We start from the raw sequence: 25,714 nt of genomic DNA on the forward strand, positions 1-25,714 counted from the left end.
ATCTTGGATTACACATAAAGGAAGATTTTCATTATGATAATGAATAAAAATCTGCATATTCTCACTACAACACAGTGATATTCAAACTTTCATTAATGACAGATTAAATTAGACTAAATCAAATAGAATAAAATTAGTCATTCAGAACGGAGTCATTCAGTTCTTTTCTTGAACATATTCGTTCTTTTAAAGTGACAAAGGGAGCATGGTTTTGTTCAGTGGAATAGATACGTATTATCTGACCATGGCCATCGTTCTGACAAGTGACATTTACGGCTTAACCAGATAAGGTTAATGACCGACGTCATACTAACTTAAAGGCCTTGACTTTCATGTGAGCTCACCATAACCTCTTTGTTGTCATCACGTTGGTGTCATCAAGGATCTGAGATAAGATTTAGTGGAATGACTGGTGATTTAGTCATTTTTACACGTTTGCCGTGAACGTGGTATGTCAACTTTGAACTTCCTTTGTTTTACCCTCTTTCCCTGACCCAAGGGTTAAAAGAAAAATAATACTGACAGGTGTGAATGACCCCCTTCGTGGCGTCAGTGAGTCTCATCGAGAGAGAAAAAAATGCGAGTCCGTGGTAGTCAAAAGTTCGTAATACTGTATACAGATGCTATCATTTTGGTTTGAATCAAGCGCTGTGATCAAACGATACTGTAGCATCTCAACTTTATTGTTTCTATCTCCTATCCATTCCTCTCTCTCTTCCCTTAATACTTGTTTTACTTTCTCCTCATTCAACACTCAGTTTGAAATGCTCAGAAAGTGTTGACTTTTTCTCTGTTTCGACTGACAAAAGCACTCCCTTGTTTTAGATAGCCTAATACCCTATACACTGTAGATATGCTGACTGTCCACATTGATATGTCATAACTACTCGCTAAAGGGAAACTCGGACCAACTTCTCCCACGATCACTCCGATTTACCATGTACAACTTGTGTGTCTGATGTTTCTTTCCCTCAAATTATGATTTAATAGTGAGAGGAGTTGCTATATTGATTGTTAATGTATATTGCGAAACGAACATTTAATTACACATCTTCTCCCTAGAATGCTTTAGTTTCTTATGCCACATGCGGAATATGTACTCCACACCTAATTAGGGCCTATATCAGATTGCTGAACGCATTTCTTGAGTAATATCATTGATATGTACTTTGTAGTCATACTTTGATTTTGTGTCATGCAAAGAAATTGAAATCTAATCGATGGAATCTTAATTCCAACCACTATCTTAAGACTGATACTTGTTAGGATAAACTTATCAGCCTCCATTCCGCAACCAAATGGATGAAAGTCAAAATCCATGTACCACTTCGTATCATTTTCTTTTTATGGAAATAAATAAACTATTGAATTGAACTGAATTGAAAATTTGAACCAACAGAATTCTTTATCATTCCTAGACCTAACTGCCGAAGTTGTATTAGATGAGCTGTGTATCGTCCTGGTAGATGGACTTCATCTTTCAAACATACAATGTATTCAAACACCTCGCGGGTAATATACAGTATATAGTGAGTAAATTGAATCCAACTGAACTGCTCGGGTTGTTCCTTACCTCCCCCTTCCCAGCCTTTTAGTGTGAGTACATGACTTCCAAACATATTTAAAGAAGTCAACGAAATCTTCATGTAAACGGAGGTGACATTAAAGTTTTGCGTTCAAACCGTATTACTTATTTTGAAAAAGAGAGGATTTTTAGTCGTTGATTTCAGCATTATTCAAGGAGACCGCCATCAGACCTTCCAGATCTGGCAAGAGTAAGTCGGCCTTGATATCTAGGCATCTCTTGCATGTTTGCTGGCCAGACCCTTCAAACCAGGTAAGAGAAAGGATGTAGACGGAAATGCATGAACCGTCTTTTTATTTGACAGTCTGTTGTTCACTGTCATCGGTCCACCTTATTTCTGTTCAGCTCCTGATCTCAGATTGAACTTTTACTTTTCAGTATCCTGTCTTCGTCTCTGCCTTGTCTCTTTTCCTGCATAGTATTATCTCAATTCACTTACGTTAAGGGCACACTCGTCAGATTTTTTTTTTCTTCTTCTAGAGATGTTTCCCCAGACAGTTCAAATTGATCGCATTGTTATCCGTATTTACGTATATTGATTATCAAGATTTGTTGGAAATAAATGTCACTGAACTGAAAAAAGGGGAATAAACAGCCCACTAGCTCAAATTTCAAATAACAATATTAAAGGTCGTGTACTATGTATGACACCTTACACACGATGTGATATGCACGAAATTATCGTATAGATATTACTGTACTTTGATGCGTGGGAATCTTAGTGCACATCGTGTTTAAACATAGGCCTATGCCTTCAGATCCCATTTCGTTTGATTTTGTTACGGGAATGCTGAGAAACGTTGCAAAGATATTGACGTTTCACTTTGAGAATCACCAAGTATTCATGCTTAGATATGTAGTAAAAAAGCTGCTGAAATGCTTAGATATGGTAACAAACGTTTAGGACATCGTCCAGGAGACGGCTGATGCCATGCTGACATCATGGAGGCTAGACAAATGATAGGCCTAAGGAATGTGGCTTGAGATAAATGGTCTGTTGACGTTCAAATGACTGAGCAGTGTATTCTGTACCTCAATGAATGAAATACCTTGACACGTATAGGCGGTTTTGTACAAAGAGATGTGCATCACATGGAGAAAAAAAGACTGCATACCTCTAAAAGATTTTCGTCTTAAAAAAACATTCACGCGTGAAAAAAAGCTACTTTGCGAACTAGGAGAGCAAAAGTAGAAATACAAAGTGGCGAAGTTCAAAGAATAGGGGTTTTTTGATCGGCGTCTATCAAAAGCCAGAAAATTGAAATGGATAAAGAAAAGAAAAAAAAAAACAACCGTACGCCCGTGCTAACGTGACTAAAATACAGAAGATGGAAAGACCGATTAGGTAACAGTTTCACATGCGGATAGGCACGTGCAGGCCACATCCAACCGTCTTATTACGGAGGAGTTAGTTACCGTTACGTAACTCGGGACAAAATTTCATCGCTGTAGTGTGGCACATTCAGTTTACTTTAAAAAGTTACACATGGAGGCACATACGGAGGCCACATGAAATGTTAGTACATGTTGTAGAAAGGCCTGTATTTCTTGTAAAATATTGCTACCACGAAAAGAGAGATCAATGCTGCGATAATATTTCATAATTTCATAGGCCTACTCTTAATACCCAAACTTAGAATAAAGCTATACACACATAAATAATGCTGATTTTTCACGCTTACAATGAAAATCAATTAGAAATTATCATCGCACGGTTTTCGTGGTGATATCTACCATACGCTATACGTACTGATATCTACAACACGCTGTCGTACTGAGCTGGGGAAAAAAAATGCTTTCGAGATACAATGTACCACTGTTATTTAATGGTTTGACACATGTCGATTTCTATATCCTCTTATGTCAACTTCTATTTTGACACTAAATCTCTTATCTTCAAGTCTAAATGAATGACTTCCTAGAGGCAAGAGCGATCAGAGAGAGCTAGGGACTCCATCTAGTCGGGGAACTCCCTCCAGTACTATGTCTGGCTCCACGAGGTGGGTTCTGAGGTGAATCACGCGTTGATCACGTTAGGCAGACGGCAGTGGCTAACGAACAGGTGTCCATAAAGGAACATCGTCTCTGAAAACCACCGTCGGGTCTGATACAATCTGTGTATACGATGTACATGACTTATATCTGTGACTGCAAATTCATTTATTGTACAAATGAGTGTATCTGAACATACAAGATTGCAAGTTGAGATAAAAAAAAATCATGATGAAAAATCAAGACATTTGGAACAGAAATTAAGAGATATTTGTTGTGCAAGTCTTGAGAAGGGTATTTAAAGGATTTGTTTCGTATAAAATGTTGGGAAATAAAATATTACTTAAAGTCTGTGTAAATAGCCTTTGTTACACATAGCTAAGATGTTTTATGAATAATGTGCCTTACACACTGTGCACTAATGTATATCCATCTCACAGCCAAATACAGAGTGAATATACATATAATTATATACATACATGTAATTTATGATTGTGTGAGTAGGTGTTTGTAATGAAAAGACAAAGATCCAGGGCTTTTTCTCATTTCCACAGACTGACTTTAATAAATGAAGTAGTGTACATCTGTCACCATACACTGACACACAGAGTAGAATTTTTTTCTTCTAAAAAATGAACATAGTTAGACATGGATGATACACTGTTTAATTTTTGCCGGCTGGCTGTAAGAAATCTCACAGGAAGTAAACTGGTCAGTTTATGTTCCATCAGACATGACAATTATCAACGTCTTTGGCTCCTCATTCACACACAGCCTAATATCTCAGCATCTAAAATACTTCTCCCACAAAGAAGTACAAAATTAAAAAAAACCAAACAAACAAACAAACAAAACACAAACGCACGCACCCATGGTGCACACACACACACACACACACACAAACATAAACACACAACAACAACAAGAACAACAACGACAAAAAGAACATAATATGTCTTTTGAGGCTTGTTTTTCCTGTTCTGGTTCCCAAACAACTTATGCATCATACTAATAGCCTTGGGACCCTGTAACAGGTGGCACTCTAAAACTTTTAGACTTTCATGTGATACCACATGGCACATGTAACATTGTACATACTGTAGTTGCTTTGAAGCTAAAGCACATCACCCTATATATGCCTAGTAAGATTCCAGAAAGATTAAATGAATTCTAGACAATTCAAATTCATCATCAAGTCCTTTTTTCAGACTTCACAAGCCATGGGAGAGGGCCTTTCTTGTGTCTAATCTTTTTGATAACATCCATTAGTGGTCTAGAATCAGCCTGCTAGGCACTTTGTCTTCATTATTGAACATACATCAATCTCAACTAAATGGAAATGAAGTTAAAAAAGTCTTCACATATTGGTTATCAGTGGTTAAATTGTATTGTCTATTCTGCTCATCTCATTTTTCACAATACAATCATGGACACAATATGACAGTTTCTAAATGCATACATTAAAAACACAGTCACTTTGATTTTTATCAAGATGAAAATTCTTCCTTTCCTTCAATCAAACAGCTGGTCTATTTATAGCTTAAATGTTGTCATACTGAATCCCTTGTGCCCCCCCCCCCCCAACATGGTAGCATGGGGAAGTTGTTGAGTGTACGCCAATAATGAAGAATTCTTAACGATTTGAACACAGATCCTTTGCGGCTACCATCCACATTTTGCCAAGGCATTTAAACGATGCATGACTTAATGCTGTATAATATTACACTATGTTCCCAGTGGCCACAGCAGTCATGTTTCAGGCCACAGTGGACAAAATGAGATGGATGTGAGACAACGCCTTGAGACGAGATACGTAGCTAGACGCGACAAGTCGTGATTGCAGTGGATGCCGTGTCAGATTGTTAAACTGTCAAAAATTTGCCAGTCCCAGTACTAAAGGGGAATCTCATATGCAAAAATAAAATGGAGTGAACATATCAGAACACGACAGCATGTAATAGGCCAAAACAAAACTTGGAGGCAGTCTGTAGAGGAACGTGACAGAGAATTTTGATAGTGTAGCCTGACCAGATGTCATGAGAACAGCATTTGATAGCTACTACTATATGTTCACTGGGGCGAGGAGTGGAACGAACAAGACTGGAATGCAAAGGGGGGGGGGGGGACAGGAGAATGTCTCGGGAGAGTCTACTCACAGCGAACTACATTTCAAGCAAACAGGGCTGCCATGAACTGCTGGGAACATTGTGAAATGCAGCTTTAGGCAAGGAGAAGCTCTGGAGATATACACACTCTTTCCCTGTACACACACTTATTACATGCATTTATGACAAACATGTAAAGCCAGCTAGAATCCCATCAATGCTTCATCAGAGTGACAATAGAAATCATTAAATACATTTGACTTCTGGCATCTTGTCTGTCCAACACTCAAGTACAGCCATGTGCTATTCATAGAGTTGTCTGTGAGAAGAGAGATGTTCATCAAAGAATGTTTGATGGCTATCAATTTAAAACAGGAAGGTAATAAATCTTTATGTGCCATGGTGGAAATCTCATGTGTGCCACATTATTCTGAGACACCAACATACTTATGCTTTGGACATTCTTAGGACATTCTGTTTTTCACATCTATGTAACTTTTACAGATTTCTGTTGAATTGATGCAGTGAGCAAAGGTGTAGAGAAACTGCCAAGTTTTTCTTTGATGTAAATTGTATGGCAAATCTATGATTGTTTTTCTTTCAAATACCCAGTACCTACATTACTGAAAAGGCATGACTTTTGCACACAAAACAGTGACAGAAACTTTGAATTCACAAGCAAATCCAGTAGGGAACCAGCTTGCTAGTCAAGCACCACATAAAATGCAAGCTATATGTGAGAGAAAAGGAATCGCAAGAAATGCTTTCATTGTATTGTGGCAATTGGCGATTTATCAATCGGTTTGGGCGGGTTTGTGCGTTTGAGCAGAATAAATGTGACTGAGTTGGGTGTGCGACCGTTGCACATGAAGAGTTAAGAAAAATGGGGTAGAGGGAAGGCATGTGACCCTAATGTCCTGCCCTGATTTTGTCGCTGAATGAACAATTCTTATTGTTGTCATTACACACCTTGTAGGCCCTTTCATCGCACAAACACCAAACACAATAGCTGCTGACAATATCAGGTTAACAGATGTTTGTTGCTAAGAATGTTGACTTGCTGGCAAGGAGAACCTATGAGAGGCTGCAGGTAAAGGAAGGGCACTCCACACTTTCCCTAGTTTGCTTCATGATAATAGATAGAGACAGGTCTGAGACCAAGACTAGTGCTGAGGGGAAATTGACGTCAGGATGAGGAGGCCTGTGAGAGGGATGAGAGGAGCTCCTCCAGGGAGCTGATTTCTGCCTCAAGTTCTTCCACCTGTATCACAGAGAAGACAAAGATATGGTAGAAAAAGAATGTGGCAATGACAATGACACAGATTTAATCTGAACAGCATGCTAGGCTGTCCCACTTGGGATTCCATCGATAGAAACCTGGATGGGTAAACAGGTGGGCTTGGGATGAGTTTCACGGAACATATGATTTTCACTTTCTCCTCTATGAACACCAATATGTGAGGAGAACACACACATACACTCTTATTTTGAAGAGTTTGATTGCAAGAATGGATAAATGCCATTTCAAAAGATACGTAACAAAATAATTTTTGAAGATATTGAATAATCGCATATATTTTAACTATTTTCCATGTTTTTTAGCAGCTTCAATCTCAAATATCTCACAAATTTTATAAAAATTGAAAAATCAGTCCTTGCATTTAATCTCTTCATTGCTATCCACAATAGACTGACAGTTCTAATACAATGTACTAACCTTGGTTTGATGTGACTGTTTAACTGTCTCTGGCACCTTGCAGTTATAGTTTGGCACAGCCATTGTTGCCTGCAGTTTTGCCAGATGTATTTGGGCTTTCCTGCAGCGAGCCTGCAGCCTTTCTCTGGTGTTCTTGTCAGCTGTATCCTGCATGAAACATGAAACCACAGTTAAAAGCTTCTAGAGATTTTTTGAGTAATCCAGACTGACTTCAGAATGAATGCATTTACATCTGATACCAGTTTTCCTTGAAGATTGACTTAGATTGATGGTGTACATGTTTAGGAATGAACGCACCTACACAAATTGAAGATTGAAGCTCATCTTTACCAAACATTGCAAACATGGATACAGGTAGGTCAGACAGTGTGTATTAGTCACACACATGTAAAATAATTTTAATCTTAATCTTACGGAAAAATCAGAAACATAATCATGATTTCCTATTGAATACTATAAAACAAAGAGACGAGTGTATTGGAAAAGACAGTTTGTGTTCAACATCATGGCAAGATATCCCACTGTAATATCCACACCACAGATGGGACAAGATCATTTTTCCCAGTGAGCAATAACAGAGAGAGAGCCTTTTACACTAATTCACCTCGACAGACATAAAGTACACTGTAGTCTTACACTGCTACAGCCTGGAGACATCGCAAAAAGTCATAAGGGGTAAGAAGGGGTAAGGGGTAAGAAGGGTTGGTTGGTTATACTTGCATGTTTCCCTTCTGTTTAGAAAAATACAATATAAAGGATGTAATGTATTATATATATTTCTTTTATTGTGAGTTATATTGGGTCCCCATAAATTAAAACATAAATTTTTACGTCCTTCTTAGAATTAATAAGATACCCTGGTACATAATAATGTTGGCTATCTGGTCTCAAAGACTAGATTTCTCTCCACTCCACCACTTCAACCCTATCTCTCTGTTTTCCCTCTACTCTGCAATTATATGGTCCTCTTACTTATAACCACTTTGGGTCCTCACACTTGTAACCGTTTTAGTGATAGGGCATTTTATGTCATTGCTCAATTTCTGTGGAACAATTCAAAAGGTTCAAGGTGAAGTCAAGTTTGAATAGATGCTCAATATTCAAGTATTTCATCAATAATATTTTGTTTTCTCTTTTATGTTTACATACCACAACGTTCATAATTATGATGATTCTGTATTCTAATTCAACTTTTCAGTTCTGTATCAATGCATTTAGAAATGTCCATATTAAGTACTCAATAAATGTCATCTATTATTAAAATGGTGTACATCTAACTCATTGAGGATGGCCTGATTTTGATATAACATGCATTTCCCATAGACACCTGCCTGGACTCGTTCTCAACAGGTTAAAACATCTGATATCTGATCTCTACCTCAAAGTAGTCATGAATGGGTTAAAGAAAGTAAATTGTTTCCTGACCAAATTTGATGAGATAAGATATTTGCTCATGAAGGATTTGGTATGAAGAGACATTCAATGTCACTGTATCTCGAATTTCCTCCTTACGTGACAACAGACCATGACTTCCTTTGGCTTTCCTACATCAAATCAAGGATATAATTATGGCACATGGGACCAAACAGTAAAAAAAGAAAATTGCCTCTATTTACCAGATTATAAGCCATTTTTTGCAAAGTCATCACAACATGCATCATTAAAAAAACAACATTTTTTACTACAGTTGGTGAAAGGAATGCAATCAAAGGCAACCCAAACTCTCTTATTTTCTCGTGACAAAATGCATGATACAATCTCAAAACTTTAAAACACGCAGTAGAAAAAAAAATTGTTGATGTGACCTTGCACCGCAAAACCAACAAAAAGTTGGCAGACATGGATTTTTAGAAAAATCTCAGAGCAGATGCTGAAAAAGCTGCAGACTGTAAGCCTTAAAATGATGCACCAATTTTCAAGTGAATTCAAATGGACTCTCTTAACCTACCTATATCTTGAAAAGAAATTATTACTCTGGAAGACTGTGTACTGATAAAAGAGGCTCTAAAGTATGTGGTCTATTCAAGTACTTAATCTTCACCAAACCATGCTTTGTGCAATTAATGGGGAAACACAAGATGTAAAACTCCACAGCAACAACAAAGAAGTGATTATCACAAAAATAATCAGAGTTGGAAATGAGGAGTGTGTAAAGGGTTTCTAAGAAATGAAAAGGGGCCTCTAAGAAATAAGTAACCACACTATTTTATAAAAAACATGTTCTAGGTAAACTGCTAATACCACAATTTCTGATTCATTCTATGATCCCAAACTTAAGAATAATGTAGAAGAATTACTCTTTCAGAAAAATTGAAAAACTCAAGATTGACTAGGTTGACCCATTGAACAATTTTGAGTCCTCACATAAAATCAAAGCATGTTACTTATTGTTGGTTTTGTGATGCACAGTCACATGATAAGAAATCAGACTAAGGATATATGGAATGTTGATCACAAGATGGTGCTAATCAAATTGGAGATAATTATTTTGTGAACAACTACCTATTTACAGTGCATTTTCACTTCTTCCCAATTCATTTGTCTTCACAGTCAAACTTCATGATACTGTGTCACAACCCAAATGTTTTAATATTATTTATTTATTCAATTATGTATTCATTTATTTATTTATTCATTCATTCATTTATTCATTCATTCATTCAACAAGGAATACACAACAATCACACTTGGAAAAACACACACAAATATGTAAACAAACAAAGAGAAACAAATAACTATAACTAAACACAACCGCATTTAACCAAAACTTGTCACAATAGGCGTTTTCACATCAGCCCGATGTTTCGAAATAGCGCGCTATTTTCTGACTTGGGAAATTTCCCCGATAGCGAAATAGCGCGCTATTTGATAATGTCAACACAAATCAGCGCGCTAATTGTATCGCTGTTCGAGAAAATTTCTCGACTCCAACTCGGGAAATTTCTGAAATAGCAGGATAGTAGAGCGCTATTTGATAATGTGAAAACGACTCGAGAAATTAGCGCCATGCATCCCATCATGCCTAGCGTGTGTGACCCGATCGATCGAGGCAAACTGCACACAAATCATGAAGAATTTTTGAGAGGCCACACACATTACTGATGCTGTTTGCACATACTCAGCTGTCGAATTAGCTATTTTAAAATTTTTAACTATTCGGGCTACCCCCTCTTCGGTCTGATGTGAATAAGAAATGAAATAGCGCTCTAATTCGCAATTGCGGAAAATATTTCGAGCTTGGATTTTTATCGGGCTGATGTGAAAACGCCTAATGCAATCCTTTAGCAATATGAGGTCCCTTGACAGATTTATCTCTGCTAGCCTCACTGAAGAGAGCAGGACTAGTTCTGAGATTTAAGATTCAAGCTTTTCAATGTGGCCCCAGCTGCTGAGTCCCTACTCTTACTAAATTGTAAATATACCATGCACCTTTCCAGAAGCCATAAGAACTATTGCTGTTACCAATTGAGGCATTCACAAATCACTTAAACTACATTTGTTATCCTCCTAAGATGGGACCTTTCTGTCATGTTGGTACTGAATTTAATATTATGCAGTTGTTAGCTGTGAATAATTTGTAATTCTACAATGTAATTTATGTACAAATTAATCCCTTTCAACCCATATAAGGCCACAGTTCCCCCTGTCATGAACCGCTTCTATTTTTTACCTGTGAAAGTATTTCAATTCAACATCACTTCACTGTAGTTCTCCTAGATCTGGGTGTGTTTGAAATTGATGTAGTTTCAGGCCTTAGGGCTTTGCCCCTGGGATCCAAAAGCAGACCACCTATGAAGTTTGTATCACTTAATCATCTTTGTATCTCTTATCCTTGGAGTTATCCTTGCCAATATGTTAAAAAAAAACTGATCACAGAATTTGAAGAAGAAAAAATGGTAAAAGTTGGCAGACCATGAACACAGAGTGATAAAAACAGATCACTTAAAATCAAGCTTTGGAGAGTTAAAAATGGTGTTAACTACATGTAACCTTTGACCCTTGATTCACAAGCAAACCAAGAGTGTCACATTTTCCAGCAAATTGTTACATTTTGTCCTTATCTGTATATCTTTTATAGCATCTCATCAACTGAGTGAAAATCCAATCAAATTGTCCATGAAAACTTAAACCATGAAAACACTGGCAAGGTTAGGAGTAACTTCCAGTCTCTCTGAATTCACTGCATTCAGAAGAAATCATCATTTATGTCATTATACATGCATGTAGAGTATGAAAACATTCCTGAAAACCAAAACAGTGATAAGGGTCTTTAGATACATTTCAAGATGTCAGGGATAGCTAGAGACACAAACTTCCTAAGGAACTGGGACCTTGCCAATCTAGCGACAGTCTACCCTTCAACAATATTTTTCATTGTTCAAAACATGACACAAAAAAACCCTCTCATATTTCACAGATTTAGATTTGATCCTAGAAAGCAAATAGTTTAGAACAAACAGATCTAAATTTGGATACAAGCTGTAGAATTGTACCAAAACATCCTTGACATCAATCTTATTTCCCCTCCCACCTGACAGTCTCTATGGAGACTGACCCAGGATGCACTGCTAACCTCGACGCTTAGAATGACGACTTTAACATCCGTTCAATTAGTTTTTCGTTTTATCTTCAAATTGATGTCAGCATCCCTCCTCCCCTCCCCCCCCCCTTGGGTGATAATACTCGCTAAATTTGGTCAAAATCTAACCATGCATTTTCACAGAGAAGTTGTAAATGTGAAGATTAGCCTCAATTTGGGGGGGGGGGGGGGGAGGGGGGAGGGGGAGGGGGGAAGTCACCCCTAAATCTGGCATGAACAAAGAAGTTTTAACGATTCCTTCATTTCAGGGGAGGGGGGGGGGGTGGTAGGTCCCTTGGGCCTCCAGGGGGAGCATGGTGGCCATTATTTGAACAGGGGGGAGGGGAGAGGGGAAGTCACCCCTAAATCTGCCATGAACAAAGAAGTTTTAACGATTCAATTTCAGGGGGTGGTAGGTCACTTGGGCCTCCAGGGTGAGCATGGTGGCCATTATTTGAACAAACTGAGATCCTATCCCCCTGGGAATGGTAAAAATCCATCATGGGGTTTTCAAGAAGAAGATGAAAATGTAAAAAGTTTAGGCACCATGGATGACAGACACCAGACAGCAAGCGATGAGTGATCGCAATAGCTCACTTACGCCTTCAGCTCAGGTGAGTTTAAAAAAAAAAAGATGAAAAAAGCCCTGTATATGATGCAATGAGAGTGTTTTCTTCTCTCATATCACCAGAGTATGAATACAGCATCCTATCACCTGAAGTAACACCTGAGGCTCACCAGACTGTGCATACAGAATCATATTAGAATGATTGTACATCAATTCATAATCAAATTTGGTGAGGCAAATTATTCACCAAAAGAGCAGTAAAGTGGATGATGAATGAGTGTTATGAGTATTTAGACTGCATAAGATGAGATGAAATGTTGTACAGTATGTCCCCCAAAAAAATTACAATCGAATTTTCGCATTGATAACACCCAATATGATTAAACTGTCTAAATGCTACTTCAGGGACTTTAAATATAACATCTTAGCTCTATTTTGCAGAAAACCCCATTCAGTTTGGTTCAGCGGTCACAGAGAAAGGTGAAAAGTTGTAAAGCATGTCATGAGTCTGATTCTTCCAAGTTTAGCACTTCGATGCTTTTGTGTGTGAATGCAATAGACGGAACTTGGAGGGAAGAGATTCTTGACATCCTTTACAAAATTCCTCATTTCTCTTTGACCACTGAAGCAAATCCAATGGAGTTTTCTGTTAGATGTGGGCAATGAGTTATAGTTTCATACCCTGAATTTGTATTTGGATTGATTCACTATTTTTAAAGATATCATTGCGGAGGGTCATGTTGTAATTTTTGGGGGACATACAATGTATGGTACATTAAGATCTTCAAGGACATTCCTGTCTTTTCATTCAGCTTATGATGGCAGTAACCCCTCGTTTGTATGTTGCCATAATTTCTGTGATATGTCTCTACATGTATATCAAGATGGCATAAATGATAAGAGCATCCCTCATCACAGAGTTTAAACTAAGAAAGCCTCCTTCAAGTTACTTGTCAGTTCTACGAATGCCCTAAATTTCCTGCAATCTTCATACAAAGAATTGATAGTGGCATGCATGACCATTACTTTTTAGAAAAGGGTGAGACATGAATCCTAATGGGTACACAAAACTTGGTCTGCTTCCCTGTTATCTATCTATTAAAAATGCATAACATTCACATCCCACTGACTGCAAGAGGTTTCATTGCAACACACTACGTGCAGACAGGTCCCTGGACACAGGTCTCCTAATTCTAATCTTTAGATCAAGACCAGCAGGAAATACTCCTCTTCCATGAGTTCATCTGGCAGAACATGATATTGGTCCACAAAACATGCCACAAATCTTGTGTCAGATCCCCCAGACATGTCTTTAACAGTGATGATCTCTGGAATGGTAAGGGAAACCTAACACAGCTCCTAAACCTGTCAGAAACTATTTAATGTGTTTCAACTCATTTTCTAGGAAAAACTCAAAAGAGATTCTTAGGTCAGTGGTTAAGGTTACATCATGATATGTTGGAAATATCTAGTCTGAATAAGGTAATCTTTGACACACATTAAAAGCTGAGACTTAAGGGATTAAGCATACAAACCACAATATCACCAGTAAAAAAGCATTGTTCTCACTCTGTGTGACCACAGAATACACCACAGTGATCTCATGTAAACACTTCTTGCTCAGAAAAAAAGGCAATTGCTGTAACATTTGGTTTACTGTGAATAATGCCTCCAGACAAAAATGAGGCAATCATAATCCTTGCTACAATGTACCAAAATCTGGGATTAATGCTGAAAATGCAAATCATTTTCATGAATGTGTCCATATGAGCCCTTGAGAACTACTAGACATCCTTTAGATAGAGATCACAAGAAGTGAAGCAAACATTGGAGTTTTTATTTGTAGCACTAGAAAAGGTTAGGAGGCATCGCACATTGTACATTGTCTGAGGAGATCTAAAAGCTGCCTTGCCCTCACCCATTTCAGTATCGAGATCTAGAAGCTGTCTTGCCCTATCCCACTCCAATAGCAGTACAAGGAGAAGCATGTTTTCTGTATAATATGTATCCTCACACAATCATGAGGGCTGGGCTAACAACACACCAGACTGTACAATGTAAATCAATTGCTTTCATGTTCATTATCTCATAATAACACTATCACTATAAACAAAGTTAGTGTCAACAAAATATACCCCAATAATTCAGCATATGAGCACAGACAAAGTAAAAGACAGAGAAACTAGAGCTGCTTATGTCTCACTGGCAGAACTAAACAATAATACATGGGATCAACACTCAAACCCTTCACATAGTGCATTGACTACAATAATTAATCTCACTTGCTCTATGTAAACTATGTAGCTATACAGGGTGGCCCATAAAGAATGGAACACCTAAGATCTTTAATTTCAAATATTAGAGATTAACAAAAGAATATTGCTGTGTCAGTTTATGAATGAATTAACAGGTATCTCATCGGGCTTGAAGCTAATTCGCGACTCCAGATTTTGCTAGTTGCAGAGATGTCTTTGCCAGCCTACGACTCTGAGACGTCTATTGTGAAATTACATTGTCTCTGAGCAATCACAAGAAATTCAAAGACATGATTTAACAATGTGCCTGACCGATTTTAAAAATTCTCAATCAGAGCTGTCTGACCTGTATATGTTCAGATGAATTAAAACTACAGAGAAAAGCAAGTATAATGAAGATCATAGATTAATTCAATTGTAAACCGACACAGCAATATTCTCAGTTCTCACTGTATTTATCAATAATACACTTAATCAAAAGTATGGGCTTTATTCCTAAACCAATCATGAACTCGCATCACAGCCAAGCATGCCTTTGAATAAACCTCGCTATTTTCCAACTAAATTTAGCATCTCAATAAGCCCAACGGGTCATCTCATTCACAATGGTAACGGACAATGATAATCACACCGTCCGCCCCACATTCCACACATTGTGAACACTGCTGGTTCTATGGCAAGCCAAACTGTCTCTGGTTTCGGTCTCTCTGAGAGTGCAAAATGATTACATTTTGAAAATGGCAGGGGTTGACAAAATGGTCCTAAAATCATAACACATAAACCAAAATTAAAGAGCTTGGTGTCATTGTATTGGAAAAAGAATGGCCTTTCAAATAGTATGCAATATAATGACATATTTGCAACAATATTGCTGAAATCAAGATCATAGGCATTCCATTCTTTCTGCGCCACCCTGTATATTAGGTAATTTCTGGTCTACTTTAACCCTATTCTAACTGGGCTATTTGAGACCAAGTTTTTACTGGGGGGGGGGTCAATTTGACCCCCCCTTCAGATCTCGGCCGCCGATCGCGCGATCGCCGCAAAATTTTGCCTGTACATAGAGCCGGATGTCAACTACAAGATTATATGGTCATACAATAGAAAAAGTTTGATTTTATATTTTTTAATAAATTAATTATGCAAATTAACGCATGAAATCATATTTTCACCTATAACTCCATTAAAAAGATTGAAGGATTGCTAAATTTTTGTGTCAGAGTTCCTCAAGACATATCAAACAATTTTCTTATAAAAAAATAGCGCAATCAAAGTCAGTTTCTTTTGTTTTGTATTGTTTTGTTAATTTCTTATGTATTTTATTGTTTTTTCGACCTTTTGTTTTCTATTGTTTTTTTGCCAAAATTTGTTGCAGGCACTTTTCCAAGCTGATCTACAATAGAATTGATTAATTTCAATGGTTAAAAGTTGAAATAATCCAATTCATATCAATTAAACAAAAAAACACAATTTGCATTGGATTTGCACACAAAATCATGAATTTGAGCTGTTTTTGGGTTGACATGCATATGCAAAACATTGCGTAACTTCAGAACGGTGTACCCGGACGTCGCAAATTTGGTCTCAAAATATGCGGGAGACTTCAATGAAAAAAGTCACAAAACGCCGCGGCAAAATCTTTGCGCGTTGCGGAATGGTGGCGCGAAATGTCGAGGGGGGGGTCAATTTGACCCCCCCCCCCAGTTAGAATAGGGTTAATGCAAAGTGTAGCGCCCTATATGGGTGTCTATGGTTGTGCTTCATCAATGAATCTTAAACAAATATTATGAAAAAAAAAAATCTGAAGTATGTTTGGGATGTCCTTATCTAAAAAAAAAAAAAAAAAAAAAAAAAAATGTTTATATGTGGATGTCATCCAAAACATGTGTACTATGTAAAAATAGATAAACGAATAAATAAATAAATGAATGAATGAATGAATAAATAAATGAATAAACCAAAGAATGAATACAAGCACAAAAGAGGAGCACATGGCATGACATGCAGTTAAATTAAAAAACAAACAAACAAACAAACAAACCCAAGACAGTAATGTTGGGCAGTAAAGTGTATTTCCCAAGATAACATGCTATTTTGAGTACAACAGGAATGTATGATCATCACTTTCATTACTAGATAATTGCCCAATCACAGGGTTTGACTTACATGGAGAGGTAGGTAAACTGTACATCTGTTTCCCACAGCAAGTGCAGCACTACCAGAAGGAGGGTGTTCACCATGTGTAATTGTCACAGCCGGAGACTTTACTAGAGTAGCAAGTGGTTCCTTCAGCATTCCCAGTGTGGTACTTACTCCCTCATCTTTGCACAGAATACCCACTAATGGTGAGATAAGACAGAGAGAGAGAGAGATAAAGAGATAGAGAGAGAGAGAGAGACAGACATAGATACCAGCAGATAAGAGGTAAAAGAGACTTTCACAAATCCATCCTATTTAAAGGGAAGGTAAACCCAAAAAGCAATGTGGATTGAGTGAAAGCAGCAACATTAGTAGAACACATCAGTGAAAGTTTGAGGAAAATTGGACAATCGATGCAAAAGTTATGAATTTTTAAAGTTTTGGTGTTGAAACCGCTGGATGAGGAGACTACTAGAGGATATGACGTATGAGTGGACAACAATACAAAGAAAATATAAAGGAAATTCAACAAAAATTCACTTTTCTAGAATTATGAAAGAGCAATGGACCAACCTCTTTCAGAAAGTAGGGGGAATAATTGCTACCCCTAACATATGTCAATATCAAGTTGATGGAATTTGTAATTTTCATGAAAAATGGATTTTTGTAGAATTTTCTTTATATTTTCTTGGTATTGTTGTCCACTCATACGTCATAACCTCTAGTAGTCTTCTCGTCCAGCGGTTCCAACACCAAAACTTTAAAAATTCATAACTTTTGCATCGATTGCCCGATTTTCCTCAAACTTTCACTGATGTGTTCTACTAATGTTGCTGCTTTCACTCAATCCACATTGCTCTTGGGGTTTATCTTCCCTTTAATTAAAGCTAAAATGTAATTCTCAGAAGGGCTCAAAATTCATCTTCCACCATTTGGAATAATGCTAATTGCAATAAAAAGTATATCAAAGGCTCTAGTAAGAAAACTGTGTGGCTGATATGATTTGCCAGGATAATGAATTGTTTTGCAGTATTTCAAGATCAAAATTGTATTAAAATTATCTAAATCGTTGAACATAACTTTTATTGCTGAAGTGGCCTACCCATTCAGTCGTGGGTAGCTAGAATGCAGGGATGGACCCAGGAATTCCGTAAGGGGGGGGGGGGGGGGGGCACAAACAATATTTCTGGTGCCACTTTTGGGTTTCAACTCGTTTTTCTTTTTATTTCTTTTGTTTTAACAACAAATAAAGAGGGAGTGCACCCAGTGTGCCCCCCTCTGGATCCGCCAATGGAATGTTACAATGTACTTGTAAGTGATGATCAAATCACATCCAAGCAGTACAGTGTAGTATTGAATTGCATGCAGCACTCTTGCATGATGGATATTGCCCGAAATACTGTATACGCCATATATTTCGCGAGTCTAAATTTTAGCAAATCTGGAATTCCTGATGATTTCGCGAGTGCTTAAATTCGCGATCGTGGAGTCCTGCACTGAACAGAGAAGTGTACATGCATACGTCACATTCACATCGGGATCAGAGTCAATATTTTCGCGTGTCTTTAATTTCACGAATAGCACCCGACTCGCGAAATTCGCGAAAATAAAAACCTTGCGAAATATTCGGTGTATACAGTATGTTGTCAATGTTATAGATTATTAATACAACATTACATGGCAACCATGGTGGATTATGCTCTGAGATGGCAACACTTTTGCCATATTTTGCATTTCAGTCATTACCCAATTTAAATTGTATTATCACAGCTTTCCTTCACACATTTATATATATGTATGTCTCTATATCAGAGCAAAAATCAACAGTTGTGCAATGACATAGGAATTATGTTTTACCTTTAAATCATGTATAAATGCAATCAATGATCTAAAACAGAATCACTCATGATAAGTTCTTATCAAAACGGAATCACTGATTATAAGTCCTTATCAATGTCTGGTTCTGTGGGTCATACTTCCTGTATTTTGTTTTCTTTGACAGAATTTACTTCAAATGGCTTCAGTAATACATGGTCTAACTCTAACAATGCAGCATAAAAAATTTGAGGGATACCAGTAAACTATTTAGAAAGCTGAATTAGGTTTGATTGTACACAACTTCATGGCTACATGTTTTGAGGATACTAGTCAATGTACCCGTGGAGTGCCAGAAATCCTCTATGGGGATTCCCCCAGAAATGGTCAAGGTCACTGGGTCAACGGAGTTCAAATAACTGTTTTGCGCTACTCTTTGGTCCGATCTTGGCCAAACTTGCTAGAAGCATAAGTAGGCGTACACCTGGGAATCCCCATATAAGTAGGCCTACATAGCGCCCTCTATCGGGTGTTTGATTATTGCAGCTGACAAAGATTAGTTATTTGACCTTTGACCCCAGTGACCATGACCTTTTAAAAATGAACCCCTCAAGGGCAATTTCGCGGTCAACCTGCATCCACCTACTAATTTTGATGGAGATCGGACCAAGGACCTGGGAGGAGTAGAGGAACAAACAGACAGACAAACGTTGCTCAAATTATAGTATGATGTTGCTTTTGGGTTGTTATTGTTATCATTATCATAATTTATAAAATTCAAATTACGAAGAAAATCTTGAACAACCCATATCAAATAATTGTGGTGTTTATAAAACAAACACCTATAGCAATGATGACAATAAACTACAGGTTGTTGCTGAATTATCAACTACACTGTAAGATCATGACGGCTTGAATAAAACTGTACACAAACTAATGGAAGAGATGCATGTGAGATATTACCATTATCTCATCTCATTTACATTCCGTGGTAGTAACCAGGGCCAGTGGAACTGGGGGGGGGGGGGCACACACACACACTCCTTGCACCATACAAAGGAATACATAAGGTGTCATCACTTTGGCTCCCCCCTCCCCCCCACCACCACTTTTTTTTTTACCCTGGAAGTGCATAAGTGGCACTAGAAAGAAATAGATAGAAACCCCGAAGTGTGAGCGTGGTATTAAAGGCCTTTGTTTTTGCGCTGAAGACTTTTCTTTTTTTGGCTTGTTAGCTGATGAAACCCCCGGAAGTGGCACCAGAAGTCGGAAGTGCCCTCCCCCACCCCCACCACTTTTGAAAACGTGGCGCCGGCCATGGTAACCAATCTTCCTATTCCATGAAAACATTTACAAAGTAACATTGTCTGGATGAGTTTCTACCATTCTGTTTGTTTGTCTGTACCTTTTTTGAATTCACACAAGGTCAACATGAACATGATGTGGCTTTGCACTCACTACAAAAACAGACAATGTCCCACGGACGATCATCACCCCTAATGGTACGTTATTGTGTAACTCTTCCGAACAAACAAAATTTGTGCATGCAATTGCGCAATGCCAGACTGCAGTGCTATCCATTTATCGTGTGGGACAGTGCTGCCACTGAGACGCGCGCGTGTGTGTGTGTACCATCATACACAAACATTGTGAACGCGAGCTGCGGTGATTTTTGGAGGACAGAGGCCAGAAGACGCGTGGCTCTTTTGGCCTCTCTTCATGCGCATGCGCACTGTGAGTGTGCGTCAATTCGGCACTGATCGGAAGCTCTTGTGGCTCGGACAGCCATTTTGGGTCGGGTGATTTAGAGTCCAGCATGTGTTCGCTGACCCATTGAGCCAGCGCTATTCTCATTCGGTGTCACGACATTTGATACAGAATGGGGGGAGGCAGCGTGTTGCGTTCGTCTCCGTGCCGCACAAACCACTCGCCACGATTGTAATTCTTTAACATAGAGTCATAGATGACAAAACATGCAGCAGGATCACACTTACCCTTTATTGTAGGATGGGCGGCTGGTTCCTTGACATGTTTTGTTTCAGTCACTCAATAGCATGGGAATCATGCATCAAGAGGAATTAAGGACATTTTATAGCTTGTGCTATAAAGAGACAAAAATTGAAGGCCCTAGCATCTTAACACTCCTCCTTCTTAGGAGATGTACATACGTAGTACAACTGTATACTCATTTTACATTAAACTTGATTGTACCTTTCCTGGGATCAATTTCTATACCAGATTTCTGTATCAATGTTTTATAGTGGAAATATGGTAGATACATGTATATAAATAAATATTATATAATGTACTAAAGTAATTACAAATTCATAGATCAATTAATGAATAACATTTTTACCTATGGCATATTACCTGTGGCACTTTTATCTCTTACATTTTCAGCTGGCATATGTTTGGTGGGGTCTAATATTTTGTGAATAGGGAGTTCCAAATAATTTTGTGAATTCATATCAATATTCATGATCATGGAGTAGATATACACATGTACATTGCATTTATGATGGGATCAGAGTTGATAATTATGTTCACATGTTTAAAAATTCACAAATAGCTCTCGACTTGCAACATTTGAGAAAAAAACAAAAAACAAAACCCTGAAAAAAAAATGGGGTATACAACATCTGGTTTTTTTTTTTTTTTTTTTTTTTAGTCTTTTAAATGTCTATAACACGCTTTTGTACATCCCTAAAAAGTGTATCATTCAGCACAACATGCTTAAAGGGATTGTATGGTTTTGGTTGAGACCTAATTTCATGTTTCTAACAGTTTTTTTTTTGTGTGTGAGATAATAAGAAACCTCATATGAAATATGAAAGAGCATGTAATTCCACGAAAAATTCAATGTTTACTTGATGAAAATTGGTTTTGAAATGGCTGAGATATCCAAAACAGAGCGATTCTAATAAAGTGTGGGACCCATCTTTTATTACGATCTCTTGGTGTTACTTTGTTTTTGGATGTTTCAGTCATTCCAAACCCGATTTTCATCAAATAAACTTTGAATTCCTCTTAAAATGGTATGCTCTGTATTATTTCATAAGTGTTTTCTTGGTATTTTGCAAAAAGTTAAAAGCCCAATTCTCATCTCCACCAATACTGCATAATCCCTTTAATACATTATTATACTTACACACAATCCCTTACATATTTTGTATGACTACACTCACAAACTTAGCAGTCAAAGTTGGAACCAGCTGCCTGTTTATTTCTAGGGAGAATCAAATCGGAAAAAATGTGACACTTGGTGTCAGATGTCATGGCAGGTATCATCCTTACTTTCCTGTCAATAGCCCAGTTTGCTGTACTAACGCTGGGTTCACAAGCTGGGAGTTCTTTCTAAATCAAGACAGCTATTACATTGTGACAGAGAGCGAGTTGATAATACACAGAGAGAGCATTGTCTCACATAGGACATCTCCCTAAGGATCACAGTGAAATCATGTTGGGCAATACAGCTAACTAGGCATGTTTGAGAAATACATGAGATTCATAGTAAAATCTCAAGTCATGGGATGAAAATAATACATCAGAAGGCTGTTGATGTTCCTTGCTTTTGATATGTGGACTTTAGAGAATCATTTGATACAATGAAAGTGGATCAAGGACAAGGACAACAATTTCTCCTTCTCTGATCTATTCAAGAACAGCAATGTGTGCCTGATATACGTTTTTATTTCATTCTACTTTCAATTTGATCCTGATCACATCATACTTAGCTATACAACTCATTCAAAGATAAAGATTAACATTTTTTGAAGATCTTGTACATTCGAATAAATCTAATTACAAGACACATTGTAAAGAGAAAACTGCTAAAAAAACACACAGATAGCACAAAGTGTTGGTTTAAAAGGTATTTTTTGACATTGCCTGTCACAGTAATGGAAAGCACAATGCACTTTGATAAAACAATGCGATTCTATCCTCTGTGTGTGTGTCATCCAGTTCATGAGAAGGGAGACAAACACATGGGAATTCCAATAGATCCACAGATGGTAGGGGAACAGCCCTAATAAGGACATTCCATCCCCTGCTGCATCAGGTAACTCAAGTCTTGGTAATGGTCTCTGATCAATTTTGGCAGTCTGAAGGAGAGATCAGACCCTGGATGCGGTCCACAAAACATCATTTGAAAACAAGCTCTGAAGAACAATAAAGACACAAAAAACAATAAAAACAAAGGAGTTTTCCATTGGGTTTTTCTGATCAAAAATTGAAGCCAAAATATAACTGTCATGGTGGTTACTATGCCAACTGCTAATATCCTGGAGCCTGGCTAATAATCACTTGCAGATTGAATGAGATGTGATAGATGGGGGGGGGGGGGGGAGAGAAAGAGAGAGAGAGAGAGAGGAGGAAGAGGTGGAGAGGTATAGAGGGAGAGGTAGAAAGAGAGTGACTCAGAGTGTGTCTCGGGTGCACTCTGACATACATGTAGCTTGTGATGATGTCATACTCTCATTTAGACGCTTCAAATCTACTGCAACAAGTGACAAAGACTGACATGTTATTGACCGTGACAAACTTAGAAAAAAAAACCTTGATGTCTGCAGAATCTAAGAGATGACACTGAGGGAAATAGCTGTTACAAAAATTCAGTATACGAGTCAGATGTTGGTATCCATGAGGGCAAGTTACTCCTGAATCACGGGTGTCAGACTAAACTGAGAATCAGTTCAAAACATTGGGTAGCAGTCACAGTGCATTGAAATCTATGAAGTTCTGGGAATACACGAGATATATTCCCTAAAGACCAACATTTCTCAGGATGTGGCTGGTAACATGCACAATCGATGAATCAATCTTTGATTGTTGAAATCATTGATAAGATGTACCACTCAATTTCTGAGACAAGATTTTATATCCCAGTTTCTCCTGAGCTTGATACATCTTGTAGATGGAGTGGTTCAGAATAACTGTATTAGCCATGTACAAACTGGGAATTACAGAAATGCATAATACTTTGCTCAATATTAATAAAGCATCATGAAGCAAAAGATCTTTAAATCTTTGAATCTTTACATCTTTACAGCTTTAATTGTGCCTTTCAAAGTTAAAAAAAAAAATCATGCTAATTTCTCCTATTAAAGACCAAATGAGTGAGAAAACAAGCAAACAAACCAAAAATCAAAAACCAAAAACAAACAACCTCATTCAGTTTGAGCTGGGCTGTATCATAAAATAAAACTGTCTTTAAAAATTGAATTATATATATAAAACTCTTCCATTTTGTTACGACCAAAATCACTCTGAGAATGATCGCACAAAAGAAACAATCAACTAATGTTCAGGCGGTTTATTAACAGTGATATTGTGGGTACAGACTCGTAATCGGTTTTCACTTCAGTACAATAATGATCAATAGAAACAATTACAAATCGGTCATGGAATCACTTACATGCATCCAAATCTTAAAGAACAAAGTCACTACAGTTCCCTGATAGTGTCCTGATACGATGTTCGATGCACAGATGAATAATCCACGACTCACCGATGAATAATTCCTCCGATGTAAATCCAGAGGCGCTGGTTGCAATAATCCACGTTATAAATCCGGGGTAAAGTCCACGATATATGTCCACGGCGAAACGTGCAAAATCCAAACGTTATGACGACCACGTCCAGTTGATGCGTTGAATGATGATTCACTTTCTAATGTCCAGCAAGGAATCCAGCCCGTCACAGCTTTGCCGTAATAATGTCCGTTGACACTAAAATATGGAGTCTATCTCCAACATAGGCAAATTAATTCTCTGCAGGCAAAATGTCTCCCAGGCCGTATCTCCACAAACACAGTTTGTATAGAAGGTCAGCAGGTAACACAGGACTGACTATAACAAGTCGCTTCAGAGCCAGAAGTGACGTAACTCTCAGAGCAGAGGTGTTGGGTACTCTGCCTACTGCAGAATTTCTCCAGCTTATATACTATCCATTCACCCCTTTCTAGTACATTCTGTAATTTTCTCCAACCTGGGGCCACATACCTGAACATACTAGCAAGTCCAAATTCCAGGAATCCTGGATGACTCACTGCCTAACTATGTGCATAACATCATTGCCAAAATTAACTACCAATCACATTGGGCTACAGGGACAGTGCCTCACTCATCCAAATATGTAAGCACTTCCCAGAATTTTCTGGAATGGGTTAAATCATTCTAGATTGAGTGAGCTATAATGTATTTCCTGTCACATGTATACATGTACTGTAGCTACATTGTATACCACGTAGAAAATTCTCCACTGATCTGGTCAGCCTGTATGTACGATATCTAATATCATATAGAATGTTCTACATTAATCTGGTCACCCTGTGTACATACAATGTACACATTAAAACAACCATGCATACAGCCTTGATACATTAAACATGTACATAACTACTTGTGTGTACATTTGTGACACTACAGTTGTGGGATATTGGGGCCTACTTAGGGTAACAGTATAGTGTTTGTTAACATCCAGTTAAAGGGATAGTACAGTTTTGGTTGAGATGAGAATTAGGCTTTTAAATTTTTGCAAGATACCAAGAAAACACTTATGATATAGTACAGAGCCTACCGTTTTAAGAGGAATTCAAAGTTTATTTGATGAAAATCGGGTTTGGAATAACTGAAACATCCAAAAAAAAAGTAAAACAAAGCGATCGTTACAAAGTGTGGGTCCCACACTTTACTAGAATCGTTCTTTTTTGGATATCTCGGCCATTTCAAAACCAATTTTTATCAAATAAACATTGAATTCCTCATAAAATTGCATGCTCTTTCATATTTCATATGAGATTTCTCATTATCTCACCTAAAAATGTTAGAAACCTGAAATTAGGTCTCAACCAGAACTGTACGATCCCTTTAAGGATGACAAGAACGAGTAAACTGATAGGATTGGTGCCAAACCTGTCCATACCCGCCCCCATACTGTCATACACAAACACAAACACA

The 25,714-nt window shown here is 37.8% G+C and overlaps 1 protein-coding gene across 1 annotated transcript in view; it reads right to left on the reverse strand.

Moving 5' to 3' along the window:
* Positions 1–6,598: 6,598 nt before the first annotated feature.
* Positions 6,599–25,714, reverse strand: part of LOC140240405 (valine--tRNA ligase-like) — a 62,517-nt gene continuing 43,401 nt past the window's right edge. The window contains exons 23-25 of the mRNA XM_072320174.1: positions 16,968–17,140; positions 7,400–7,546; positions 6,599–6,943 (exon numbers count right to left, since the gene is read on the reverse strand). Coding sequence (XP_072176275.1) covers positions 6,869–6,943; positions 7,400–7,546; positions 16,968–17,140 — 395 coding nt within the window. The 3' untranslated portion in view covers positions 6,599–6,868. The remainder of the gene's footprint in view (positions 6,944–7,399; positions 7,547–16,967; positions 17,141–25,714) is intronic.

This window comes from Diadema setosum, chromosome 17 (assembly GCF_964275005.1).
Source record: "Diadema setosum chromosome 17, eeDiaSeto1, whole genome shotgun sequence".
In the NCBI taxonomy this organism is placed as follows: domain Eukaryota; kingdom Metazoa; phylum Echinodermata; class Echinoidea; order Diadematoida; family Diadematidae; genus Diadema; species Diadema setosum.